The sequence below is a fragment of the Sarcophilus harrisii genome, chromosome 4 (assembly GCF_902635505.1).
Source record: "Sarcophilus harrisii chromosome 4, mSarHar1.11, whole genome shotgun sequence".
NCBI lineage: Eukaryota > Metazoa > Chordata > Mammalia > Dasyuromorphia > Dasyuridae > Sarcophilus > Sarcophilus harrisii.
The window spans coordinates 131,141,230-131,153,873 of record NC_045429.1 but is presented as its reverse complement, the minus strand read 5'-3'; the positions used below and the strand labels follow the sequence as shown (position 1 = coordinate 131,153,873).

Here is a 12,644-nt window from a genome sequence, read left to right as displayed (position 1 = left end):
TCAAGTGAAAATTAAAATTCTAAACATTTAGATTTATTAAATAAGATGACAAGATAATCTTGGCACATAGTTTATGTGGAGTGCCCTCTTTTTTTTTAAATTTTAATAGTATTTTATTTTTCCAAATACATGCAAAGATAGTTTTCAACATTCATTATTTTTTGTAGGACTTTGTGTTCCATATTTTTTCCCTTTATTTTCCATGTGCATATTTTCCTCCACGCATTTCCATATTTGTCATATTGTGAAAAATCGAATCAAAAGGGGAAAAAACCACAAGAAAGGAAAAACAAACAGAAAAAAAGGGTAAAAATACTATGCTTTGGTCTGTATTCAGTCTTCATTGTTTTCTCTCTGGATGTGGATGACATTTCCCATCCTAAGTCTATTGGAATTGTCTTGAAATACCTCATTGTTGAGAAGAGCCCAGGCCATTACAACTCATTATCACATAATCTATTATTACTGTACACATTATTTTCTTGGTTCTCACTTCACTCAGCATCAGTTCATGTAAATCTTTCCAGACATTTCTGAAATAATCCTGCTGATCATTTCTTATAGAACAATATTAAAATTACATTCATATATTTATGTATAACTTATTCATATATATAGCTTATATATGTAATATATATATTATACAATACATATAATACATATTATATAAATTATATATATATATATAATACATATACAATACATAGAATATAAGTCCAATTGGTGGACATCTATTCAATTTCCAGTTTTTTGCCATTACAAAAAAGGGCTGTTGCAAACATTTTTGCACAGATGGGCCCTTTTTGCTCTTATGATCTTTTTGGGGTACAGATACAGTTGTAGAGTGTCCTGTGTGAATTTACTTAATAGACACCTGGGATTGTATGTTGTTTTGTGACCTAAGTGTTCATAATTTGACATTCTATATCATTAATAATTGTTTCCTTCTTTTATGTCATTTTTCTTTTCTTTCTCTGCATGTTGCTGGAATAAGAACACACAAGTTGAGAGGCATAAATAAGATACATTTGGTTCTTTTTTTTTCCCCCCCAGATCTTTGGGACAACTCACATTTATTCGAGTTTTTAGAACTGTGAGCAGTGGTGTACAGAATGTTATCAAGTCTTGTTCATTCTATCTTTTCCACACCTCTAGTATATATCTTTTTCTCTCCTTTGACACGGCCACCACTCCTCAGATTCCCATCATCTCATGATTAGACAACTTTAGTAGTCTACTGATGTTTGCCTGCCTTAAGACTCTCTCTATTTCATTCCTTTCATTCCATCTTCCACTCACCCCTCAAATTAATTTTGCTATAATGTAGATCTGACAATCTCCCTGTTCAATAAATTTCATTGGTTCCCTATCACATCCAGGATCTAATAAAATCCTGTGTAATCTTTGTAAAGTGCTTAGCACTGTGCCTGGCACATAGTAAGCTTTTAGCAAAATACTTGTTTTCTTTCCTTCCCTTTCCCCTTACATTGAATGAGTCTTGTTATGCAGCCATGTTTTTATATTAAATATGGTATCCAGGTTGTGGCAATATCAAGAAAGGAGTAACTTTTTCCTTCCTCTAAATTGGTTGTCAGTGTAGGACTTGTGTATTTCCATCCACTTGGCATTCTCCCAACATCGTCAGGATGTTATGAAATTTAAACTAAATAGGATTAAAATGAAACCCTTGTGCTCTGCACACAGATGTTGATTGGCAATCACACCTACTGGGACAGTTTCAGCAGAAGTAAGGAAATTGGAATTGGAGAGGAAAAGGTGTTACTTCAGAGCTAGCAAGATTTAGAGAAAGCTTGTTGGCTTAGGTTGCATGTGAAATGATGTCTTAGAATACCTTTGCAACCACAAGACTTCTGGATATTAGAGGAGCTTTTAGTTACATTCCTCTTTTTTTCTTTATTTTTGAACTTTTGCCTCCTGTGCCTGATGTATTGGCCAAAAGGAAGTTTCCCAAATTATTGAAGACAGTTGTGACTTGGCCCATTAGGTTGGACTTATCAGTTAGTAGCTAACCAGTTATCTTTCTGCAAAGTGAATTTGAGATGGCTAAGGTAAATTTGGATATGTTCTTCCCTCTAGGGCTCAGAGCCTAAATTTGGATGCAAATGATGGTGAAAATGCAGTCAGTGAGAGAAAGGGAATAAGCTATTAGTTATTTTAGAGAGGGCAATTATGGGTTAGTAACAAAGGCCTCTCTTAAGAGGTTTGGCTATTTGAGGTGTGAGGAGAAAGCAAAACTGCCTCAGGAGCCAGTAGTAAAATATGCTGTCAGGGGAAGAAAGAACTTGAGAAAAAAATAGCATGTGATCTCTAAGTCAATATGATCTAATAAGGTTTTCCTTTTTTTTTTTTTTTTTTTTGCTGAGGCAACTGAGGTTAAGTGACTTGCCCAGGGTCACACAGCCAGAAAGTGTTAAGTGTCTGAGGTCAAATTTGAACTTGGGTGCTCTTGACTTCAGGGCTGGTGCTCTAATTGCAGTGCTACCTACCTGCCCCTAAAGTTTTCTTTAAGAGAGGATTTGTCACATTGAACCAAGCCAGTGTTATTTGCAATCTTCTCACTCAAGACTTTGAAAGGATAGAGAAGATCATATATCATAACAAACTCTGAAGAATTGGCCTAATTTTTGCCATTGCATAGGAATTTTATTGTGGTAACCATTTGTTACATTCTATCAACAGAGTGGAAATTGCTTCTGCTGTATAAAAAGTTATGGTATAGTGGAAAAAGTGTTGGATTCTGAGTCAGAGTCTAGGTTCAAAGCAAAATAAAATGAATTTGAATCGGGTGATTAATCAATAAGCACTTATTAAATGTCTTCTATGTACTAGGTCCTGGGGTCTATGATTCTCTCTAGCTCCAGACTAAGATCTTCATGATATCTCACCTCAGTTATATTATAAATTCCCATTTGGAATCTGTCCAACACTTTGAAATTATCAGAGCTGTTGGTGAGATTTTGTCATGTCAAGTGTCCCAGCTGTTTGTTTGTTTTTTTCCAATTCAATATTATTAAAAATTTATCGAACAACTTCTGTGTTCTGGGTGCCATAGGAGAAAAAAAGGTAATGAAACAATCATACATTTGAGGAGTTTTATATACATGAGAAAGATAATTGAGTACATGAGGCAAATGTATAGTGAGGGATATTTAGAGAGCAAATGCCATAGAAAAAGGAAAATTCAAGTGACATGAAGAGATATGACCTGTTATCTGTTTGAAATAAGCAGGTTCAGTTTTTGGAATAGGCTTATGTTTTTGTGTGCTTAAATGTGTTCAGTGCTGGGCTACAAAAATTTTTGCTTATCTTTGTGAATTCCAAAGCCAGGCTCACGCAACAACTCCTTGAATAGGTCCTTTTAAGCTCAGGAGAGCAGGGTTTCTAAAAAGTTTATTTTAGGTTTTTTTTTTTTTTAATTTAATAGTTTTTTTATTTTAAAAATATATAAAAAGATAGTTTTCAGCATTCACCCGTGCAAAACTCGGTGCTCCAAATTCCTCTCCTTCCCTTCCTCCCACTCCCTCTCCCAGACAATAAGCAATCCAATATATGTTAAACATGTGCAACTCTTCTATACATATCTCTATATTTATCATGCTGTACAAGAACAAGTAGACCAAAAAGAAAAAAGAATGAGGGGGTGGGGGTGGGGAAAGGCAAGCAAGCAACAGCAATAAAGACGAAAATACTTTTGTGATCCACATTCAGTCCCCATAGTCCTCTTTCTGGATATAGATGGCTCTCTCCAACACAAGTTTATTGGATTTGACCTGAATTACCTCATTGTTGAAAAGAGCCAAATCCATCAGAATTGGTCATCACATAATCTTGTTTCTGTGTACAATGTTCTCTTGGTTCTTCTCCCTTCACTCAGCATCATTTCATATAAATCTTTCCAGGCTTCCCTGAAATCATACTGATTATCATTTCTTATAGAACAGTAGTATTCCATAACATTCATATACCATTCCCCAGCTTTTGGGTAATCCATTCACTTTCCAGGTTCTTGCCACTGCAAAAACGGCTGCTATAAACATTTTTGCACATGTGGGTCATTTTCCCTTTTTAATGATCTTTTTGGGAATACAGTCAGTGGTACAGTTCTAATTAGGATTAAATTACTACTGGATAAATTGAGCAAAATTTCATAGTCCTAGGGCACTGGACAGGATTTGGAGGAGGAATGGTAGATTGAAAAGGAGGTTTTAAAATCAAACTGTCCTAGCAGTGTTTGCTATGTATATGGGCATTTGAGAAGTTGTTGCTTCAATTTTTTTTCTCCAATTTGAGGTGGGGGGTGGAGAAATTATTTAATTTATTTAATACAGTTACAATTTTAATATTTAAAAAATTTAAAAATTATTTAATTTAATACAGTTACAATTTTAATATTTAAAAAATTTAAAAAAATCAATAATATCAGGATTTTACTTCTTGTGTTTCATATCATGTTTCAGTTCCTTTATATGTTGGTTAGATATTTTTTCCAATCATTTCCCTTTTGCCTGCTTATGTTGTGACTCAGATAATGTTTGCATAGATGTCACCCTCATCTATGCAGTTTGTGGCCATTGACTAGTAAGCAATTAAATTGCACTTGAGCAAAGATTTGCCTATGTCAGAGAATAATAGGATTGAGAACTAGAAGACTCAATAAGTTCAGTTCTCCCATTTTCTAGATGGAGGAAATTGAGGTTCAAGAAAGGTGAAGTAAGTTATTGAAATTACTGGTCTTTTAATGAGCTAACAGGGCCCAGGAAAAATAAGGGGAAGAAATGATTTCATGAAGAAAGGGAAGCAGGAGAAAAACTGCAGCAGCCATTTCCCAAAAGCATGTCCATTCAACTAGAAAATATTACTAAGCAGTTTTGTCACTTTGAAATCTCTCCTTTAAACTCCCTCACTTTTCATTTCCCAAACTAAGACTAACACATGAAATGATTTAATCAAGGTTTCTCCACCTTGTGTCTGGAGCACAATTTAAACTTAGTTTAATTTGTAGTTTGACCCACGATGTCACTAGAGACTAGCCAAATTTCATCATTTTATTGCTTCCCTGTCCTGGGATCAATTTGGTATTAGTTTCCCTTTCTTTTCATTTGATACCTTCCCCAATTCTGAGGCATTAGTACTTCTTGTATGTGTTTTAGTCGAAAATTGTCTATGTGCTTGTTTGAATAGGCTTGTTTCCTCTTCTAAAAAGTGTAAATGTCACAGTAGATAATTGTCAGGAAGACCCAATTCAATTTTTCCTACTAGCTAGACTTGGGGTAAATCACTTAACATGTTAGTCTTAGTTTCCTAATCAGTAAAAATCTTAAAATGTTAACTACCTCATAGAATTGAGAACAACAACAAAAAAAAGGATAACATGCAAAGCATTTTGCAAATTAAAAAAATTTTTTTCTTTCTCTCAAATGTAAAGACAATTTTAAATACTAATTAAAAAACAAAAACAAAAAAACCTTAGTGAGACTAACTCAAGAACTGCATAGCTTTTTAGGAGATCTGCTTGTTGTTGATCCTCTATATTCAAGTTCCAAATTCTTTCTTCCCTTCAGTTCCCCCTCCTTGAGATGGAAAGCAATTTGATGTAGATTATATATGTTCAGTTATGCAAAACATTACTATATTATTGTGAAAGAAGATACCCAAAGGAAAAAAAAAGCCCCACAAAAATACAGAAAGTGAAAAATTGTATGCTTTGATCTTGAGAGGTTCCATTAGTTGTTTCTTTTTGGAGGAGGAGATAGCATTTTTCAACATGAGTCCTTTGGAATTGTCTTATATCATTGTACTGCTGAGAATAACCATGTCATTTTCAGGTGTTTATCATGCATTATTGATGTTAATGTGTGGAGGGTTCTCACTTCACTTTGCATCAGTTAATATAATCTTTCTGGGTTTTTCTGAGCTCAGCCTGCTCATCATTTCTGATAGCATGGTCATATTCATCCTTCTCCAGTTGATGGGCAGCTCCTCAAATTCAAAAAAAAATTTTTTTTTTTTTACCATTCCAAAGGAGTTGCTTATGAATATTTTTGTACTAATAAGTTCTCCCGCTTCTTTTTATTTCTTTGAGATACAAACCTAGCAGTGCTATTGCTGGATCAAAAGATAGGCAGTTTTATAAAGCCTTTTGGACAAAGTTATAAATTGCTCTCCAGAATGGTTGGATCAGTTCACAATTCCACTAATTAGTACTTAGTGTACCAATATATCTCATTTATCCCTTCCAACATTTATTGTTTTTCTTTTCTGTCATATTAGCCAATCTGATAGGTGTGAGGTAGTACCTGGGATATGTGTTAATTTGCATTTTTCAGATCAATAGTGAATTAGAACTTTTTTTTTCATATAACTTTGATGTCTTCATCTGAAATCTACCTGTTCCTTATCCTTTGACCATTTATTAGTTGCTCCATTTTATACATCCTAAAACACAGTGTAAATGCTTTTTTGTTGTTATTCCTTTCCAGTCCTTTGGCTCTAGATTTTCCATTCAGGAGCTTCACGGCTCCTCAAGGAATGAAATGTAGAGTAGACAAATTTAGGGGGGGGGGGGATCAGATATCTGACCAGGGAAATAGTATCTTGTATGAGCATAGCAGTGACTATTTCAGTTTACCAGGTTTTATATATCAGTTGATTTGTCTTTGTTCATTGCTTTTTCAGTGAACTTGCCCTCCAGATTTTTGGGGAGAGCTTTTTCAGATGTCTTGGATATGACATTCATATTCCTATACAAATATGGATTAGTACATAAATCTATATATCTAATGGTGGGCCCAGACCAGTGATTTCATTGGTGCAAAGAGAGGAAGCTATCACTAATAATGCGTATCTGCCACATTTAGTTTTAGGTGTGTAGGGGCACTGAATCTAAAGGACTTGTGTGTGTTAGAGGTGAGATTTGAACCTAGACCATTGAGATTAGCTTTCTAACCACTACATTGTGTTTTCTATCTGTAAAAAAAAATCTGTAATCTGACGAATTCTAGGACAGTTGAGGCATTTTATGGAATAACTTTTCAGTATTGTCTGTAGGAATCATTTTCTTGCTGAATTTCTGTTTCAGACATAATTCATAAGTGCTGTCAATGATATCATTTAGGTGTTTGTTCTCCATGTAGCTATTAAATGTCTTGAAACCTTCCTTATTAATTTTTCTCATATGACTGTGGTCTGGATTCATTTTCATCCTCCAAGCTACATGACATGACAATAATCTACTTCCCAAAAGGAAGTACTTTTGCCATCTCTTACAGAAAAGCATCCCAAAGCCAATTTAATGAGACCCCTAAAAACCAGGAATTTTTTGAGGGGAAATTTTTTTTTTTGATGATTTGTACCTTGTCTGCTTTCAAAAAGATGAAAGTTTATTTAGAGTGTTTTAAATTCAAATAGTGGTAATGTTTATCCTTCTATTGCTCAGTTTCTGTGATCAGAGTTAGACTTCTTATCCTCTTCTCCCCTAATCGGAGTAATCTTTATTGCCTTCTGCCTCCCCAGCTATGAACACTGACTAATCAGTCAGTTCTAAAAGATTGTCTTTTCACTTGTTCTGTTGTCATGCATGTAAAAAAATACACATGTTAATATACATAATATATTAATATTTGCAGATTGATCAGAGATTTCGGGGCTGTGTATAACAGCAAGATTCTAAGTTGTAAAAGGGAATATATACATGTATATGTAGAAATGTTATGTGTCTATACATTTTTTTCTTGCTCTGGCATCATCTGTTTTCTTTAAAAAAAATTTTTCTGTCCTAAACTTAAATGCCAAGAGTTTTGCCCATATATATCTATATCTGTGCATCTCACAAGTTAAAAAATAATTGTATTTCAAACTGAATTTCATGTTGCTTGCTTTTTAAAAAAAAATGTAATAACCATGTATTACTTATAAAACTGCCCTGCTTATCAGTGTTTCCTTCTGTTCTGTGCATTTAAAAAAAAAGATTTTACTGTCTCTTTTGACATCACTTTTGATACCTCTCCTACTTATCCTGCCATCACGTTACAAACCACTCATGTACCTTAAATTGTGTAAAACAATTTAGTGATTCAACCCTCTAAAATTTTTTTGTTTGTTAGGAAGTTGCTTCCTCCCTTCTCCCCTCTCCCTCCCCCCCCCCCCCCCCCCCCCCCCCCCGCCCCTCCTTAGTTTGTAAGGATCTTAATATTCTTGAAGTGCACATGAACTTTTGAATATTAGTTTTGGTATTCCTTGAGGATTATTCAGGTTCAGCTAATTGGGCAAATGTTTTGCCACTACAATGTCTAGAGTGTATATTGCATTCTTAAAACTTTGCTTATGATGTATTTTTCTGATTGCCATCTAAGTCTTCTTGGCTCCAGGAGTAATGCTTGGAGTACTCCCTAGCTTAACTAACTATTGATATTTAAACTCACTGCTCAGTATATTGGTATAGACAGGGACTAGGTATCTAGATGATGAAGAGGATGTTGTTGCCTGGTGGCTTTGCACCAGGCTTAATGCTAAATGAAAGATAGGTTGGGATGGGACACCTGGCCAGGGGTATCTAAATTAGGATGTTGAGTTAAAGTACTGCCCCACCCCAGAAACTAGTGTGACCCTGTGCAATTAATTCATTTACTCTCTCGATGCCTGAGGCAACTGTATAAGATGTTGATTGACTTTTTTTTTTTTTTTTTTTTTTTTTTTTTTGTGAGTGGGAGTTGCCTAGGCTGATAAAGATCACAGGTTTAGATAAAAAGTATTATTAGATGACTGAACCCTATTGTTCCCTAGTATCTGGAAGTGGAAGGTTGTAAATTAGAGAGCTTGGAGAAATCTCAACTTTTGTTATTCAGTAAACATTTATTAAGCTACCTGTATTTCCACCAGGCTGCATCCATTTACTGGGGATACCTAGAAAAAGTCAGTCCCTGCTCTCAAGGACCTTTATCTAGTGGGGGAGACCACATACCAATAACAGTAAGCACAGCTCTGCATAGGATAAATTGGAATAAGTATCACATACACCTTTGTTCATTTCCTATTTTTGGATAGGCTTGCTTTATTTTTTTCTTTAATTGAAACCTCACATCCTAGCTGCCATTGGTAGGTACGTTTAATTAATCTTGGTAAATAGAATGGTGTTTTTTCCCCCCCTTTCCTGAAGATGTTTTTGCTATTCTCTTTCAATGTTTCTGTGGTAAATTCACAGATGCTTACTTTGGGCTGCTTGGTGCTTATGTCATTAAGCATTAAGAACCAGCTAGTGCCAGGCATTGTGCTAAGCATTGGAGAAAGGCAGGATCATAATCCTTGCTCTCAAGGAGCTCACAGTCTAATGGAGGAGACAACACGCAAACGTCAGCTATATACTTCTCAAGAAGCTGAACACAGGGTAAATTGGAGGTAATCAACATATGGAAGGCAGTAGCATTATGGGGGAGAGAATGGGCTCAGATAGAAGGTGGGATTTTAGATGAGATTTCAAAGAAGCTGTGAGGTAGAGATGAGGAAGAACAACTAGTGAGAAAATACGTTTCAAAGATATTATGATTATGTCTTATTTGAGTAACTGAGAAGGCCTATGTCACTGGATTACAGTATTATAGAGAATAGTGAGAAAACTGGAAAAGTAGTAAAGGGGTAGGTTATTTAAAAAAAATAGCATTTTATCTTTTAAACTATATTCAAAGATAGTTTCAACATTCACCCTTGTAAAATGTTGTGCTTTAAATTTTTCTCCCTCCATTCTGCCACCCCCTTCCCTTAGACAGCAAGTAATCTGATAGATTAAACGTGTATTTCCTCTCAACATCCTAATACATTCATCATTGCTGCACTAGAAAAATCAGATCAAAAAGGAAAAAAAATGAGATAAAAAACAAGCAAGTAAACAACAACAAAAAAGGGTGAAAAATACTGTTGTGATCCACATTCAGTCTCCATTGTTCTCTATCAGGATGTAAATAGCTCTCTTCATCACAAGTCTATTGGAATTGGCTTGAATACCTTATTATTGAAAAGAGTCAGGTCATCACAGTTGATTATCACATAATATTGTTGCCATGTACAATGTTCTTGGTTCTACTCATATCACTTAGCATCAGTTCATTTCTCTCCAAGTCTTTCTAAAATCATCCTGCTGATCATTTTCTATAGCACTACATTCATATACCATTACTTATTCAGCCATTCCCCAACTGATGGGCAGCCATTCAATTTCCAGTTCCTTGCCACTACAAAAAGGGCTGCCACAGACATTTTTGCACACGTGGGCCCCTTTCCCTCTTTTATGATCTCTTTGGGATATAAGCCCAGTAGAGACACTGCTGGATTGAAGGATAGGCACAGTTTGATAGCCTTTTGGGCATAATTCCAAATTGCTTTCCAGAATAGTTGGACCAGTTCACCAACAATGTATTATTGTAAATGGGTATCTTATAATGGATTTTAAAAGCCAAACAGGATTTTATATTTATTCCTGAAAATATGTAGGGAGATTTTTTTCATAGAAGCATGGCACGATCAGATTTGTGTTTTATGATTAGTTTGGTAGCTCAGTGGAGGATGGATTGAATGGAAAAAGGCAGGTAGACCAGTTAGAAAGTTCTTGTAATGGATGAAGAATGAAATGATGAGGACCTGAACCAAAGTGGTAGCTATTAATTATTATTTTGTAAAGGGAAGCAAAGATTTAGATTATAATATTATAAAGTAGTAATAAAACCAATGAGTATCATAACTTAAAACCAGTCTGTATCTCTTATTGGTCATGCATATCTTATACTTTTGTCTAAATTGAAATTTAAAACATTACTATTTATTACTTAACTCTTCAACACAAGATATCATTACTGTTTTTTTTTTTTTAACCCTAATTTTAAGGCATTATTATTGTTATTTAACTGTTCTTTGTTTCCCTACTTAGATGGTATTTTCTTTGTACTTACACTACTTCTTTCCTTTCCCCTCAAAGCACTTCTTACCTACATTCAATAGGTTCCCAGTAAGATATTTGTTGTTGTGTAAAAACACTGAATTGAGAGTCCAGGAAACTGGATTCTAATCTTGATTTTGCCTTGAATCTTTGTGACTTTAGGGAAATCATTTAATCTCTCTGGGTATCATTTTCCTTACTGCAAAATGAAAGACCTTGGTCTAGATTTCCTTGACTGTTGCCTTCAGCTTTGTTATTTTTTGATTTTTGGGCTAGTTATATATCTGATCCTGAAGATGAAAGTAATGTGATGAGCTAGAAATGTACAGATTGTGATTTTTGGAGGACTATCATAGTAGTCTTTATATAAGCTGTACTTTTTCTTAAATCTAGCCAGTATAAATCCACACATACTCATGTGTTTTTCCCCTCTTAAAGTTTATCATTTTAGGAAGTGTAGTTAATTGTTCTCTACTTGCAGTCAGAACAACAGTATGGTAACTTTGGAAGAATGAAGTGCATTTATTAATTATAGAGGCTTTCTTAAACAAAATTGACTTGTAAAATTGTTTTATTTTTACTAGAATGTAATGATTATTTTTTCTTCTTCCTAGTTATACATGGGAAGCTGCTGATATTGAAAGACGTATACTTTATAAAATAAATCTCTGTGGAAATATGAGTTTTCCCAAATGTGAGTCTAGTGCCATCTGTGCATATGATTTGAAGAATTTATCTTATCGTTCAGTAGGTAAGTTAATCTACTTTTAAAAAACCTGTTAAAAATAAGTTCTAAAGACTCTTCTTCATTATAAACTTTTGCAGTGATTATATCCTAAATGTGAAGTTGTTTATTCTCCCTGTGGCTTCTATATTCTTTAACTATTTTAAAGTTGAGATTTTTAGGATTTTTTGTTTGTCAAATGTCATTGGGTGGAAAAGTTGAGATGGTCCTTTTAAAAAGGTCTAGCTTTGTAAGATTTTTGAATATTTCATTAACATTCTTTAAGCTACCATATTAGAGTATTTTTTATCACAACTTCATTTTCAAAATTAAATTTGCTTGTTATGAAAATCTGCCTTTTCTCCCTCTCTTACTTAGAATGCAAGAAAAACAAAACCATTGCTACAGATTTGTGTAGCCAAGTAAAACAAATTGCCACCTAGTCCATGTCCAAAAACAAAAACCAATATTTTGTACTTTTGAGTGTATTGCCTAACTCAGGTAGTGGGTACCATGTTTCCTTATGAGCCCTCTAATTATCATTGGTCATTGTGTTAATCAGAGTACCCAGGTTTCTCCAAAGTCATCCCCTTCATAATTTCTTAATTAAGGATAAAAGTATCCTACTATATTCAAAAATAAATAAATTGTTCAGCTGTTTTCCAGTTGATGAGCACTTTCTCAGTTTCCAATTCTTTGGCACCACAAAAAGAGCTTTTACATAAATTTTTGTACATGTGGGCACATTTCCTCTTTATCTTTTAGGGAGTTCTAGTGGTATTTCTAGATTTCAAAGAGTATGCACAACTTAATAGTTTTTTGGGAATAGTTCCAGATTGCTTTCCAGAATGGCTGGACCAGTTCACACTCCACGGCAGTGCTGTAATATACTTATTTTTCTCATAGCCCCTTTAGCATTTGTCATTTTTCTTTTTTTGTAAACTTTACCATTTTTTTTGATAATAGCTTTATTTT

General features: G+C 34.4%; 1 protein-coding gene across 1 annotated transcript in view; it reads left to right on the top strand.

Annotated features, from left to right (window-relative positions):
• IGF2R (insulin like growth factor 2 receptor) overlaps positions 1-12,644 on the top strand; it is a 135,573-nt gene that overhangs the window by 23,914 nt on the left and 99,015 nt on the right. The window contains exon 2 of the mRNA XM_031937531.1: positions 11,560-11,696. Within this exon, the coding sequence (XP_031793391.1) occupies positions 11,560-11,696 (137 nt within the window). The remainder of the gene's footprint in view (positions 1-11,559; positions 11,697-12,644) is intronic.